Source organism: Microdochium trichocladiopsis, assembly GCF_020744255.1.
Source record: "Microdochium trichocladiopsis strain MPI-CAGE-CH-0230 chromosome Unknown B0I36scaffold_4, whole genome shotgun sequence".
Lineage (NCBI taxonomy): Eukaryota > Fungi > Ascomycota > Sordariomycetes > Xylariales > Microdochiaceae > Microdochium > Microdochium trichocladiopsis.
The window spans coordinates 2,521,626-2,537,017 of NW_025763547.1; the positions used below are offsets into that span (position 1 = coordinate 2,521,626).

Here is a 15,392-nt window from a genome sequence, read left to right on the forward strand (position 1 = left end):
CCTGCATACCGGCCGCGGGAAGTCATTGCCAAGTCATGGCTGCCGATCCTGCAGATATTTGCGCTGCCGGTATATGGTGCGGCGCCTATCTACTCAACGAGCCTCCCTGAAATTCGGGCCAGACCTGGCAAGGGTGGAATGCTGTTGAGAACGCCAGAGGAGCAATTGGCCAATCATATACCTGGGACATGGTACATTCACTTGCCGACATGGGGAATGCATACAAGACGACAGTCGACAACGTTTGCGCATGGTCGTCCGCGCTTCGCGATCGGTTTCCTAGACGACAAGGCAGTATGGACTTTTGTTCCTGGGTCTACCCTTGACGACCAGCTGCTTTCTGCTCATGGCACTTGAGGCCCACTCGATTGGCTCAGCAAGTCTCATATACCAAATCAAACAAGAAAAGCTTGGTGTCATGATTGGCAACAGACAGCCAGAGACCAATGCGACGAAATCCGAGAAGACGGGCACATGGTATCAGAATAGTGGAGTCGACTGTAGAGAGCTGTCGGCACGGATGCGATGCTGGAATTGTGTGTCGAGATTGTCTGGCCATGCCTACGCCAGCCAGGCATGCCAATCGGGAGAAGAATGAGGCACTGCAACAGTGGCGACACGTCTTAAAACAGAAGGGGAAACTACTTGATGGGTTGCCTTGCGGCTAGATGTGGTCCGGGGGCGCTGTGAGGTCGTTTAGATCGCGAGCAATGCTGGCGACACCGGCGCGCACGAGGCGCAGGGCTGGATGATCTCGCCTCCAAGGCTGAAAAGAGATCCAAGCCCTGCACGCAAGTGCATGGCGCACTGCGGGTGAGGCGGCAGTAGGATTGAGCAGCGCTGGTGTATGGACGGGAAACGACACGGAGGCGAAGAAGCGGCAGGTGTGGTGCTGCAGGGTTGAGGCCGGGCGGCGATCATAGACAGACACGGAAGGGGCCGGCAGCAAGGCGCAGGGCCGGCCGCCGATCCGGAAGGTGGGGCGCGCTGGGTAAGCGGCCCCGGGGAGTGGGGCAAGCAACTGCCCCCCGTGGCAGCCACGACCCTGGCCGGGTTACATGCCACCATCCTGCCTGCCCCAGTCTGCACACGCCTTGTACGCCTGCAGCCTCCCTGCCTGCCTGCAGCGCGCGCAATGGTGCCAAGCGTGTGTGGACGCACAAACGCCTGCGCTTTCGTTGGCGGGCGGGCCTGGCCCTTCACTGCCGCGATCGTCGTCGACTTCTGGCTGACATCAACACAACCATTCCCGCGCCTCGCACCCTACCCAAGGAGAGCCGCGGAATTATTACCAAAGCTCCAAACCTTGATCTCGACTTCGACCTCTCTTGTCTGGTTGGTCCAATCACGAGCTTGCCACCGTTAGGGCTGCATGCCAGCATACCAGGGTCTCATGGTGTGGCACGACGTGACCCAACACGCTGCATTGTACTCTGAGTTGCGTCTCTCGTCCGTGGCTGTCACCATGTCGACTCCACCGGCATACCTTGGCTTGGTACCAGCTTGCAGCTCAACCTGGTGGTGTTCTGGCCCATCTTTTCCTATCCGCCCCGGTCTGCCACAAGGCTGAATCCTCCCCCCGTCCCCCCGTTCATCTCGACATCAGGGTCAGCTGCCCTCGCCTCATCTCCACCGCCTCTACATCTGTGTATCTACACCTGTGTACTCTCTGAGCCCCCATAACACATTCCAAGATATGGGGAAACGCACGGCTCGTATTCTGGCCTCTTGCGGCACTGAGGACGGCGGGCTCCGTGCTCACATAGACTCGCGAGATCAGCATCTCGGAATCAGATCCACTTCTTGTCGGATTAGCGGCGAGAATCGATGAAACACTTTTCTGAGAGCGCTTCTGGTCATTGTTGCACCATCCGGGCTCTGCAAAGGCCAATTATCAGGAATTGGCACTGCGCCTACCCTTGGCCTCAGGGATGCCTCACGCTGACACGCCGTTCAGGCCACGCAACATCCAATCAAGAGACAAAGGCCAGTATTGATCAAGTCATTCATTTGACTCGCCGATGAAATATCAGAAGACATGCTGTGCTTCAAGGGAGGCATGCAAGTCGCTCGTGCATGAACCACCAATTGAAGCTGGCGCTGTGGCGATGTCGAAATATCTCGCTCCATCCCCTTGGCACCACACGAATCCAGGAGCAAGACAGGCTGCGCCACGAACCGTTCTCTTTTCAAAGAACTATCACTCACACTGGCCATCGCGATACAGTCGTGTTAGCCAAGTGGCAAATAGATCCTGCTGGGACTTGGTCTGTTGAGGTCAAAGAATGCCTTGCACGGTCGAGACCTGTAAGCATGCTCTTATTTCGGTCATCTGCCTGGGCGGTTCATCAAGACAGCATTCGCCCGATTCTTTTGCGAGACGTTGCAACACTAATGTTTCCTGTAATCTCGTCGCTATCAAATCGCTCCTTGCCATCACTCGACAGTTCTGCTTTCAATACGATCCAGACCACTCATTTACCGATATACGACAGACAATCCTTCCCTCATCCTCGAATCGAGCCGACGAAAACACGACAAAATATAAATCGAATCCAAGTCCAAATCCAAACAGGCAGCCCCAAAAGGCAACCGCACCTGTTCATTCCTTCGAGTATAGGATCCCAACCCGCCATTTCCGGTCCCAGGCATCGTCCCCGGCCCCTCAAGCCACCCGTAATCCTTGGCCCCCAAACCCCCAACTCTCTGCTGCACCGAACCCTACCAAATCGAGCCTGTCTGCCGGTGTACTCCCACTTCAAGTGCACTGAGACAGAAACACAGAAATAGCGATACGACCGTCGTTATACATGTTAAGAGAAGGGGACATACCAAAATCTGCCGAAGTTGACAAGAGCCGGAGCTGGGGTTGGGGTGCGCTTAGAGCACACCGACCTTGTCATAGCGCTTGGTGCACGCCTCCCGCCAGCCTTGACTACTATTCCCTTGTATGCAGTGCGGGCTTGTTCCCGGTTTTGGCAGGGACTCCCGTATACAAGCACACCAGCATCGCTGCTGGCTCAACTACAAGGTCTCTTGGCTAGCACTCTCTGGTACTGCCACTTGCACACTCATCTCGAGGTCCTCATCTGCCCTGTCTTCACAGCCTCAACAGAACAGCACAAGTGTCATAGGTGTCTCGAACACATCACTCCACCCAACACCCTCAACTCCTCCCACCCAACCTCTCGTTGTATTATTCTTCATCCTCCCACAGCTTGTTCTCACTTGCAGCATTCATCCTCCTCCCCGCCACTACAGTCCACACCTTAAGAACATCCCCAGTCAACCCTTTTGTGTTTTGATCACCAGCCTGGCCGCACTCTAGTTGGCACATAATTCAAAGCCAACACCAACAAGCCTATCCCTCCCTGTGCGGGCTGTCTCAGACGTGACGATCCTGTTCTCTCGGCGTCGGAGCCATCGGAATACCCCAGCCAAGACTCGGCAACTCCAGCCTAGACTGAGTGCATACTGAGGTCTCCGGCTGTGCCCAGGATTGTTGATTCGTTCCCCTCAGGATGGCAACCAAGGCGCAGTTCTACTATGACCCATCGGAGGTTAACACCGGCAATTTGGTCTTGTTCGATGGACGGGATGTGCAGGCACCAGATGCGATGACTTCGGAAACTCACCTGCCCGATTTCCACCCTGGCATGGACGGCACTTTTGTTCTGGACCTTTCTTCTTCGTCCTCTTTCCATTTGGCATCGAATCGTCGCAGACAGTCAAGCAGCGTGACGGCGATGTCCTCCCGTAGTCTTGGCTCCGAGTCCCAGTCTTCGCGAGGTCTTACGGGTACTCCAGAAGCCACCTCGTCGGGGAAAACCACGACTTCTGACGGGGCATGGCCAATCCTGAATCCCAAGCCATCGAGGCCTGAGAGCAGCGGAAGCTCCTTCAATCCCATTCAGAACTCCTACAGCCTACCTCCTAGGAGGCCAAGACGTGCAACCAACAAGCCCAAACCTGAACCTTCCCAGCAAGAGAAGGAAGCGAGGAAGATTCACAACCGTGAGAAGAACAAGGACGCCGCAGACCGTGCCAGAAGGAAGAAGAAGAAGTACGCTAATTACCTTGAAGAGTCCAAGTCTGAGTTAGAAACTCAGAACTCGACGCTCAAGATGGAACTGGAGACACTCACCGATGAAGCTGCTCGGATCAAAGCAGAGTTGATGGGCCACTCCGACTGCCACGACCCAAACATTGGCCAGTGGTTGGATACCGAAGCCAATCGATACCTCAATCACGACGGTGACCGGTACAACAAGGCATTGGCCAACCTGAGTTCATGCGCACCCCTTCCGTACCAGACATGCCAGAGCATTGGGCCGCGCGCCAGTTCGTCTACCTTGCATCAGGAAAGCCCAAGCCCTCCACTGTACGGTGATGTGGTTTATCAGCAGGACTCCGGATTTACACACAGCCCAGGTCTGTATGGAGACGACCTTGACCCGGCCTTTGTGCCAGATATGCATGGATCAATGCTTGCGGAACCCGACTTCGTGTCTGATCTCTTCAACGATCAGTACACTGACTTTCAGACTAGCTTCGACTACATACCGGTATCAGACGGTATTTATCAATGAATGGAGATATTCGATCATCTAAGGCTCAAGACGACCACGAAGCTGCGTGGATGGGTTACACCACAAGCCATCAGAGAACAGGGGCGCCCAATGACGTGCATTCCATCACAAGTTCAGGGTTGGGAAATTCGAAATGGCTGGGCCATGTACCTCCGATTTTACTCTTCAAGTCGTGCGGGGACGGCGTGCAAGTTGCCGATACTTAATGTTGAAATTAGCAAGAGCAGTGCCTCTGGGCAGAACCCGACGTTGCAACGTCAAGACATATTATACCAATTCATGGATGTTACCACTTGCCACCGGTTCACAGAGCATACAACACTGGCAGCTTACAAAGACCAGGCTAACCTCGCAGCTTCTTTTGCCTCAATATCGCTGATTCATCTCGCAGATCATCTACATGCAGGGATCTAAAGCGGAGATTTCGCCAGGAACCATTCATCATAAGAAACCTCGATTTCTCACTTGTCAGGGTATTACTGGCACTGCACAGGGTCTTGTATGAGAAGTCAGGTTCTTGGTTAGCCTGCTTGTCTGGTCTGAGATTCTAGAAAAGTTTGCCATCAAGCCGCCTTTGAAGTCAAGGTTCCTGCCTGCTAGCCAGCAACACTTCTGCCAAATGTATGCTTAACTTGCCCAGGTCGACTTGTTGTCTTCGAACCGAATTTAGGAACTTTCTCAGCAGTTTGGAGAAGCCGTGCCAGACATTACCAAACACCCGCGGAATTAACCAATTGCAGGAACCACAAGGACGAAGACAAAGACTATCTCATTGCTCTGCCGAATACATGCAATGACATCGGCCAGGGCCCAGGCAGCATGGGTCGTTACTGCTCGACAGGCCTTTGGGCAGGTGAAGTCGAAGTTGCAGGAGGCCTCTTGCACAGCATTGCCCAGACACAAGACTGCAAATGTGGCGCGCTCTCGCGCAGCGACAGACACCCCTTTGATGGCATGTTGTACGCGTCGTTCTCACCAGTGGTCGGCCAGACGCTTGCTCCTCTACTCGCCCCACAGTGCAAAGACCACAGCAGCCCTGCAAGAAGATGCAACCCCATCCCCCGGAAGCTCTCGGAGACTATCTGGCAGGGCGGATGTCGCACCCAGCGTATCAGAAACGTGGCAACCTTGATGGACGGCCGACATCAGCATTCGATGCTAAGATGATGGAGCAATGTAAACGCACGTCTGTGCTGTGCTGAACCTCGGCCGCCCTACCCTCGCGTGAGGATTCTCGGCCAGTCGAGCCCAGCAAGGCAGCAATTTACCAGCTCGAGGCAATGACACAAGACCGCAGGTCTAGGCGCGGACGTTCCGCCATTGCTGTGGTCTTGGCAGGCCTCATCACGCGTCGCCGGGGGTCGCAGAGAACGCCACAGCGGAGATGAAGCGGCCGCGTCGGCCCCCAAGGAGACCGCCAGAGCCCTCGGAAACCCGGTGTTACCTGGGCCGTTACGTGACATCGGGGCGGGATCCCGCGCATAGTCCTTCAGCCCGACGACGGTGTGTTCCGGTAAGGCGACCCAGCCCATTTCATGATGTGCACTTGTGGGACCGCACGCGGGGAGTGGCCAGGGCCAGCTATAGATAGCCGCCGTCAGGGATCGTCCCTCGCACTCCGTCGACAAATCAGCAGCACCAGCGTGCGTCCGGCCGGAGCTCTTGCTCTCTTGGTCTTTGGGACCGACAAGGAATGGACTAGCGACGCGCGAGATGGTCGCCGTGCAGGAAATCACCCGCCCGACGACCGCTCTGGCGTGAACCGCTCACCGGATCGACGGGACGGACTTTGCAGTCGCGCGCTTGGCCCACACGGCTCGTTTCTATAATTGTGTTGCCTAGCACGCCGGCACGCCTTTCTTGGTTTCTCCCCGGGGCCCGGACGATCTGATGCATCCTCACCAAGGATCTCACTTAGAGTTGGGCGTGCTGTGATTAGCAAAGCAGCAGAGCAGGGATCACTTCCCCATGGCCCACCCCCTTGACACAGGCGCTGCATGCATGGTTTTGTCCGTTTTGGTCATGCTCCGACGAATCATGATCGCCCCTCGCCAGAGCGGACGTCATGTCATGGCCGGTCACACAGGTCTCAATCAGAGTCATTAGCACGCCCATTACCTGCGCAAGTCCCACAGTCCAAGAGGGGGGGTTCATTTATAGTGAATGGTACTAGGAGTGGGAGAGAATCATTACCTACTACTCCCCTTGCATAACGGCCGTTTGGTGGCCGTGACTGGTGTGGCTACATTAGTCCGTTGCCGCGAGTACGTGGTTCCTCGTATTGATTCGACTCGTTGCGATTCCGCAACAAGTAAGATCGAGTGGCTTCGTACCGCCAAGCACACAAAGAGCCGAAGGGGGTGATAAGTCCACCAATCACCAGTCCTGGACAGCCTCCCAGTCCTATGCGCCTGCATACATCTTTTCAGAAAAGACGAAACATCGTGCGATGCAAGCAACCAGGGCCATCCCCGGTCCGAACCCTTACCTAATCATGTAGCGGACAAGCTGACAAGGCGGAGCAGGGATGAGACATGGGCGGGTTCGTTGTTCGACGACGACGACGACGGCACAATGCGCGAGGGGAAGTGCCGAGGCTGGTCGGAAGATGAGAGATGCTACCACCCATCCTGCGAAATGCGACGTGGTCGACGACGCGCTCTAGGGGGAACAAAAATCAAAATCCAATGATAGTAATCATTGTGTTGGCCTCGGATAGCGCACACGTCATTGGGCCGGGAACGAGGATTCTGACAGGTGCCATGCAGCCACCACCTGGCTTCCCGCAGAGTAGTCATCACGTTCCCGTGGGCGAAATAGCGTCATTGTCGACTGTTTGAAGCTGCCTGAAAGATGCTCCGACCGGCGGGTGGCTGGCCGGGTGGCGTGGTCTTCCCCTAACCCGCAAGCCTACGTAATTGTCCGAAGATGATACACACACACACACACACCAATACGAAACCTTCCGGCCAACACACAGGTGCAGCTGCCTAATACCGACTCGAGTGCAAGGGCAACGCCCACTGTATCACATCATTGCGATTCGCTTGATTTGAACACTTACTCATCGCGTGGTTAGTCAGCGGGGCTATCTATCAAGAAGTCGGGTATCCTTTGATAATCTTTTCAAAGTAGCGTTTCTGAAGCTGACTCATCCCATCCCCGTTCTGAGCAGAGTAGTAAGTGCGGTTGATGGCTGCCACTACCACTCGTCCGGGCTTGCGAGCGTAGCTACAGCATTTGCACTTTACACTCTCGCATCAAGATAACAGGTTGGGCAATGAAGGCAGAATAATGATTAAGATTCAGTTCGAAAGGCAAAATGCTCCGAAAACGAGTTCAAACAGTCGGCTATGCTGAGTGGGCATGTAAATGAAGACAAAAGTACCTCCGGCGCAGAGATGCGGATTGACCGTGGTCGAGACGCGCGACCAAAACAGCAAGATGCGAAACAAACAAGCAGCAACCCGTATGCACCTGGGATTATAGCTGCCAAAGTGACCATGGGTCTGTGTGAATATCAAACAGGCCACCTAGGAAGTGCCATAATCACGCTTTTATATCACTGCTTCTCGGCGTCTTCCTGGCCCGGAATGTGGCCCCAGATATTCGCATTCGTGTCTTCGTAAGTCAGGCTGCCTCCAAAGGACACCATAGACGTGCCGCCATGGCGTAAAATAGGTGGCGAGCTGGGCATCGGCGCATCAGTGCTCAAAAGCGCGCTGAAGTCAAAATGGGCGTCGACCGTGAGGGTCGCGTCATCGCTGTTTAGCATGCTCAAGTCAAGCTCGCCATCGAAGCCATTGGCCTCTGACAGCATCTGATTGATCGACTTGGTCATGGGGGAATCAAAGACAAAGGTGTCTAAGTTGTGCGCAGCAGCCTGCGTCCGCCTGCGACCCGAAGACCGGGGAGTCTTGGTCGCGCTCCGTGTCGGAGTTCGCTCTAGCATCAGTGCAGGGTTGGGAGATTTGAGCGATCGCCCAGAACGAAGCACCGAGTGCGTGACGCTCCGAGTCACTGGCCGGTGAGAGGGTGGCCGCGTAGGCGTCTTGAATGGCATTGACTCTGCAGACTTGGGGGGCGGTGTCGAAGGTCGTGCGGGCGTTGGGCCAAAAAGATCCGCAAAGTCGTCATTAGCGACCCGGCTCGCGCTTGACGGCTGGTTTTCCTTCTCATCCTCGCCATCCCGCATCTTGTCGCCGAGATACTCCGGTGAGGTTTGCACGATGTTAACGGCAACTTCGCCTAGAGTTTTGGTTTCTCCATCTTTCCGGGGCGAGGGAAAGAGCAGTCGTCTCGTCGGACCAAGACCGTCGTCCAGGTCGATCGGGCTGTTCGCCCGACCACTGCCTCGAGAATGAGTCGAGATGCACTTTGTCTCTCCATCAGATCTTTGCCTCGTCCTCTCAGAGCCTGTGTCTGAGCCGTTGCTGCTTTGTTGCTCGCTGTTGGCCGACTTGCTCCGCTGGATATGCTCTTTGGGGGATGTCGGTGCTTCGAGGGGACCAAGAGGATCCGTGGGTAAACAGGCGTCCGAAGTCAGGCCCATTTGCCCATCGCTCTTGGTCCTTGGCTTCTTGCTCCTGGCTGGAGCACTGCCGGCACTACGCTTCTTCCGCGTCTGGTTGAGGCGAGACTCATCCTTCTCCCATTTTTCCGCAGGCCGGTGCTTCTTCCACTTTGAGAACCAGATGCCGCAAGCTACGATTGTTGTGAGCATATGCAGGCGAAATGCAAAATATGTCAAGCAGGGTAACTTACGATTGCAAAGACTGATCTCGGTCCATTCGGATTTGTCATCCGTCGGTCCCAGGGCTTTCTTGATCATCTCGTACGAAGTGGACACGTTGTTCTCGTCTCGAGTCAAAATGTTGATTGCTGTGACGCAACCTGCCTTCTCGGAGTACTCGTGGTACGCGGGAATACCTTTATGTGTCTGCTTCCAAATCTTGCGCCACGTCGGTGTCTGGAGCGCGCCGCAGTTGCGGCAGAATGTCGGCATTTGTCCTAGAAGAATGGCCTCCTCCAGCTTCTGCTTGATAGCCTGCCGCTTGACATAGTTCTTATTCGAGCGTCCGTCCGCTTCAGGCGCATCGGTGCGCGGGTGAGCAGATTCCGAAGCCGGCATTGGCAGAGAGAGTTGTCCGAAAACTGGATCGCTGGCCGGGATCACCGGGAGCTCGAGTTCTGGGGCTGACTTCTCGCTTTTGGCTGCAGTTGGAACTGGCTGAGGCTTTGCTGTAGGGGCGCTCGGAAATGGCAGCTGCTGGGTGGCCTGGGGAGTATCGTCGGCCAATGGCGTAAAGGTCTCGTCCCCAAAGTGGAAACTGTCGAGATGATGCTGAGCCTCGGTACGATCTCCGAATCCACCTTCAAGCGACTGCATGAGATTCAGTAGATCTGCCTGCGACATCATAGCAGTCTCTGGAGACCAGGCCTGCGAGCCTGCGTCATCTGGTGACATAATCTGCGAAGCCTGCTCATCCGGGGACATGACGGCCACACTGTCTGCTATCTGCGCGGTTGCAACCGGCCGAGGAGGTGGCAGGTCCACAGGTGACATCGCCGATGGCTGGCACTTTCCAGCCGCCGTGTCCCCTGACGCCTCGGGGCCAGCAAGCGCATTGGGTTTCTGCGAGGCCTTGCGCTGTGACTGCGCTCGATTGGCAACTGAGTGCGGAGGGTTGTAGATGGAGGTCTGAGGCAGTAACTCAGGCGGCCCAGGAGTTTCCGCGTGAATGACGAGTGAGCCGCCAGTTTGTACCTTGTTCTGTTCAGACATCTCAATCTGCTTTGATACGGGCTGTTTCTTGGAGCGGCTGCGCTTTGGCTTCGGCTTCGCGATAACAGGCGGCTGCGCATCGGTAGTGGGGGGCAACTTGCTAAGCTCGTCATCCTCCACTCGACCATCGTCAATGCCACCGCTCATAAAACCAGAGTCAACCTGCTGCATGGACGCGGGCATCGGTGGCAGGATGGGGCTGGATGGCGCTGGACTTGAACGCATACTGTACATTGCTGAGCGAGGTACTGGCGGCGAAGAACCAATCTCGGCAGGGCTTGGCTCGTCACTGTGGATCTGGAATGGCGAAGGCGCAGCCGACTCGGGAGAGCGGCCATCTTGATTCTGTGTAGCGGAGCGATTGACGTCGAGATATGAGGTCGTAAATGGTCTTTCAGCTGTCGAGCCAGAAGTAGACTCCCGCCTTAGACTGCTCGTGGGCGCCAGCTTTCTATTGGGTAATCTTGGAATTGGCACCGGTGTTGGTGCTCTCGGAATTTCCTGTAGATGACCGCCACTCTGCGCCTCGCCTCCGAGGACAATAGGCCGAAAGTTTCTGATCGAACCAGAAGTGCTCGCAGCTACACGAAGTGAGTCCGGGGCCGAACCGAACGTGGCCGTGTTACTGCGCTCAACCTTCGTAGTCGTTGCTCTCTTTTTGGTTGGTGGACCATCGTCGGCATCTGTGCCATCTTCGTACCCGGATGTGTGTCCCTCTACAGGTTGTGGCTTCTTCCGTGGGCGTCCTCTTGGCCGGCCGGTCGGCGCGCGACTCGAGGCTCGTGAAGAAGGTCTTGATTGAGGCTTCGCAGGTTTGACTAGTGACTGGATCGGCGCAGCCTCCTCAGGAAGGCCAGGGCGGCTCTGATTCATATGCGGAGGCGCCGCCTGGATGGGAACGAGTTCTCTTGTAGGGCCAACCGAGGATGGCCGGCTCGAAGGACCCACGTGGGAAATTTGTGGCACAGGTGCCATTGGTTCATTACGAGCATCAAAGCTGTTGTTATATGGCCGAGCTGGTGCCAGGGCAGGAGAATGTGTAGCAGATCCCGTGGATGGTTGACCAAGATTGGGGTTCGAGTGGATGAACGAGTTCCATTCACTGGCTTCGGACATGGTGGACATTGAGCGGTGCAAGCCCGGGTTCGGCCGCTGTTCTGGCAGAGAGTGACCACGGATGACCTGGGCTGCATGTGCAGGCCGACTGACTGCTGTCAGTTTGAGGCGTACCTCGAGTGTCTCGCGGACACCATTGCCGAATATCGCGAGCAGGTTCCGCGTGACCCGTCCTGTAACAAGCTGTGGCTGCGAATTCGACCCCTCAAAACCCTGGTTGAGTGCTCTCGACAACATGCCCTGCCCGACAAGTGGTGTGTCTGGTTCCGAATAGTCAAAGGCATATACTGTATAATCCACGTCTCCATCCCCCATAATCTCCGGACTGCACTGGGCCACGGCTTGAAGACATGTTCGCAGGTCAACGACACCAATTGAGTTGCGCTCGTCTACCGGGACTGTCTGGATGTTCAGAGTATGAGGCCACCGGGCTAGACAGCGTTCTTGGCTGTCCTTGTCGAATGTATAATGAACCTTGACTGTTGGGTAATAGCTATGTCAGCAAGAACACGACTTCCACTAGAGGGAGGCAAAGCGTACGGCCCATCGGCTGGGATTGGACTCCAGCCTCATTATCACCACTGGGACTAGCTGCCCACGCCCCGTTGTTGTTGTGGTAGTGAGCCATGTCCAAAGACGTTCCTGATCTCCAACAAAGGCGGTAATGCGCGGTTTTCGACCGGCCCCAGAAACCTTAGGGGGAGTAAGTGGACATGCACCTCGGGCGACACGCCCGGGCCGGAGGGCTTGGCGCGATGAATTATGTTCGAGAGGCTCGTATGGTCGTGCTTGTTGGGAGCTTGTATGTCACAAAGATATCGATGTGAGGATATTGAGTTCCGGAGTCGACGAGAAGGGAGGTATGGAGCCGTTCAAGAGGAGTCGAGAGTCAATCGAGATTTGATGCCTGTGCACGATAAGACAGGCACAAGGTCCCAGACCGGGGTATCGTGTATGTGTCTGGACGAGGGAAGTCGTGAAAATACAGATGCGCTCGCTGGCGATGCAAGAGTACGAAAAAGAAAAGGCCGCAAGGATCGTTGGAGCGGCAAGCTGCCCTGGTGAACCAGGCGTGTTTGGAGAATGAGGAGAGCGTGGGAGAAGCAAGGAAAAGAAGTCGGAAGGATGGGATCGCAGAGCGGGTGAGCTGGGTCCAGGGTACAAGGTTGGCGGGTGGATTCGCTAGCAAGCTCAGGTACCACGCGCGCGAGGCACGCGCGTTGGACGTGGTTGTTGCTGGTGGCCGGCGTTGCAGCAGGCCCGGGGCGCGCTAGCTGGGCTGGGAGGCGCGTCCAGGCTTGAGAGCACCTGCAGCAAGCAGGTCGGGGCGGATACGTCAGGGGCCCTTGGCGCTGGGTTTCAAGCTACGGGCCCGTGCGGGGCGCTCGCCGCTCTCGAGCAGCAACGCACGCGTCAGGAGTGGGGCTTGGAGCTCCGGGCGCTTGGGCCAACGCCCGGCCGGTCTTACAAGCTCGCAGACCGCGGCGGACTCAACTTGATCTCTGGCCTTGTGCCCGGCGAGCCTCTTGTCGACGCAGTACGGGGGCCGGATGTGCCTGCGGAAGCAACGGCTTTGCAATCTGTTTTGACAGAGCAAGCTCTGCCCCGTTTCGCACCCCACGAGGGGAGCCGGCTCCTTTATATACTCCGGGCTCTGTCCTCCGACGCTCAAGTGACCCCACTCCACCTTGCCCATCCTCCATCCCAAGCTTTCTCAAACAGATGACTCAGTCAGCCTAGCTCTACAGCCTTTTGCCCAGGTTGCCATTCGTGCAACTGGTGCATGGCACTTTTCCAGCTCCAAAGCCTGCTGACCTGGTGTTTTGCTGCAGCCAGCATCCTGCCCCGCCAAAAGTGCAAGGTGCCCGTAATGTGGCGAGGTCCATACATCCACTCCCACATTGACCAGGCAACAATGCGCCATCTCCACGATGCTGCGTCAGCTTCGTGCTCAACGTGTCAAAAAATCCAAGAACTCGTCACCAAAGCAAGTGGCGCAAGCATCAATCCTCCGTGCAGAAAATTGCCTCCTAGACCGCGCGACGTTGATAGGTAATGAGGCAATGAATTTTTATTCGGGTAATGTACAGTTCTTTTTCTTTCGTTTCGTTTTTCCCCCTTGAGTGATAGCATTGTCCACGTCGAGGAGCGCTATAAGCTATCCTTCCAGACGAGCTGTCCGTCACCCCCAACAGTTGTCTTGCGAGCGAGCACCTCATCCACGACCACATTGACACCGAGCTTGCCCTGCTGCAGGTCCACAAAGTGTTGTATGATCTCTTTCCGGCCCCTCGGCTTTGACTTGACGTATTGCTCCACCGCTTCTTCGGTAGGCAGGCCTAGCCATGCGTATGGGTAAGCCCCCTCAAAGTCTTGTTCGCTCAACAGCTCCAGTTCGGGCGCCAGCTTGCTGTTGAAGAATGCATCAACCTGGGCGGGCTTGACATCCTCGAGAGTGGCAGGCTGCCACTGTGGCTTTGGTCGGGGCTTCTCCTTGGAGATGAGCTGGCATGTCACACCCTCGACGAAATCGGGGTGCGCCATGAACTGGGCGGCAATCTGGTGTTCCCGCTTGAATGTCTCCGCAATGCTCCAAGTCTTGCCAACCTGCATTTGCTTGTGTGTCACGTGAACAGCAATAGGCGACCGCTGACGGAGGGTGGCCAAAGTCTGTTCAGCCCATGCCTGGGTGGACCCGGTCTCTTGCTTCAAAGCCTTCAGAATCTTGGGCACGGTCGGTTGGCCAAAACACCTGTCAATAGCGTTCCGCAGCTCTCCACCAATGTGGATAGGAACGTCGTGGGGGAGGCCAGTCGAGAATTCGTTGATAGTACGATTGATGATGTCGAGTCTGTACTTGATGTCCTCGTAGTCGTGGAATTGGAGCTCAGCCAACCGAGACTCAAGACTGGGCAGACTCGTAGAGTGTAGGTAGTGCGTGGCGATGCCGGAGTAGAAGACGTTCGCTCCAGTCAGTCGGTCACTGGTCAAAGCAAGATACGTGCCGACCGCACCTGGCATCTTCGGCAAGAAGAACGAAGCGCCCACATCGGGGAAGAACCCAATCGTCGTCTCAGGCATGGCGAACACTGTCCTCTCTGTGGCGATCCTGAATGGGGCGTGGATGCTAAGACCGACGCCTCCGCCCATGGTGATGCCATCCATGAATGCGATATACGGCTTGTTGTATGTGGCGATGTAGTGGTCGAGCTTATACTCGAGGGCAAAGTATCTTGAGGAAGCTTGCTGCCCCTTGCTTCCCTCTTTGTTCTGAATAGCGAGCTCAGCGACGTCACCTCCGGCACAGAACGCCTTATTGCCTGCTCCCTTCATGACGATGAGATTGGCCAGATCCGATTTCGACCATTCCTGCAGCCGGGGAAGGATCTTCTTGGCCATGGATCCATTGAGAGAGTTGAGCTTTCCTGGCCTGTTGAGCTCAATGGTGCGCAAACCGTACAGGTTGTTGAACAAGACATCGTTTGGGTCGCTGGCCGAGCGCTTCTTGCTCGACTGGTCGGGACTCGTGGACATCTATAGCGGTAAAGCGGCTCACGTATCAGTAGTTGTGGCGTGGCATGAGCGAATTGAAGAATAGGGCCACCATACTTGCGCGCGTTGTGACCCGCTCGGGTCGAGGATTTTCGCCTTGAGAGGCATGGTAGCTGTGATGGCGCCTCGGGAGCAGGGGGAGGCCACAGAGGCAGCCGCTGGAGCCCCGGATCGACTGAGAAGGGCTCTAAAAGACATCTAGACGTAGTTGTGGCTCGATGCGCGGGGAGGTGACAGGGGCCGCATCGAGGGACCTCCAAGGCTCGTCTTCATTGATATCTGCAAGTCGACGTCGATTCGGGTATGCTTTGCCAGCACGGAGTGGAGCTCGACCTCGGTCTTGCACCCCA

At 56.0% G+C, this 15,392-nt stretch overlaps 4 protein-coding genes across 4 annotated transcripts; 2 read left to right on the forward strand and 2 right to left on the reverse strand.

Annotated features, from left to right (window-relative positions):
* Positions 1-1,930: 1,930 nt before the first annotated feature.
* B0I36DRAFT_108111 (uncharacterized protein) lies at positions 1,931-2,870 on the forward strand. The gene has a single exon (XM_046147840.1). It carries the CDS (start codon positions 2,077-2,079, stop codon positions 2,788-2,790), a length of 714 nt encoding a protein of 237 aa, XP_046014192.1. The 5' UTR covers positions 1,931-2,076; the 3' UTR covers positions 2,791-2,870.
* Positions 2,871-3,425: 555 nt separating this feature from the next.
* B0I36DRAFT_108113 (uncharacterized protein) lies at positions 3,426-4,882 on the forward strand. Its single transcript, XM_046147841.1, has one exon. It carries the CDS (start codon positions 3,522-3,524, stop codon positions 4,587-4,589), a length of 1,068 nt encoding a protein of 355 aa, XP_046014193.1. The 5' UTR covers positions 3,426-3,521; the 3' UTR covers positions 4,590-4,882.
* Positions 4,883-8,151: 3,269 nt separating this feature from the next.
* Positions 8,152-12,118, reverse strand: B0I36DRAFT_348428 (uncharacterized protein; the record flags this gene model as incomplete). Its single annotated transcript, XM_046156693.1, has 3 exons — positions 8,152-9,293; positions 9,354-11,969; positions 12,031-12,118. The coding sequence occupies 3 exons, from the start codon at positions 12,116-12,118 to the stop codon at positions 8,152-8,154; spliced, it is 3,846 nt and encodes a 1,281-aa protein (XP_046014194.1).
* Positions 12,119-13,641: 1,523 nt separating this feature from the next.
* B0I36DRAFT_241455 (3-hydroxyisobutyryl-CoA hydrolase) lies at positions 13,642-15,150 on the reverse strand (the record flags this gene model as incomplete). Its single annotated transcript, XM_046149846.1, has 2 exons — positions 13,642-15,024; positions 15,100-15,150. The coding sequence occupies 2 exons, from the start codon at positions 15,148-15,150 to the stop codon at positions 13,642-13,644; spliced, it is 1,434 nt and encodes a 477-aa protein (XP_046014195.1).
* Positions 15,151-15,392: the final 242 nt, after the last annotated feature.

What these genes read in the sequence shown, in the direction of transcription:
- B0I36DRAFT_108113 (XM_046147841.1), top strand. Translation starts at nt 3,522, where the DNA reads ATGGCAACCAAGGCGCAGTTCTACTATGACCCATCGGAGGTTAACACC.
- B0I36DRAFT_108111 (XM_046147840.1), top strand. Translation starts at nt 2,077, where the DNA reads ATGAACCACCAATTGAAGCTGGCGCTGTGGCGATGTCGAAATATCTCG.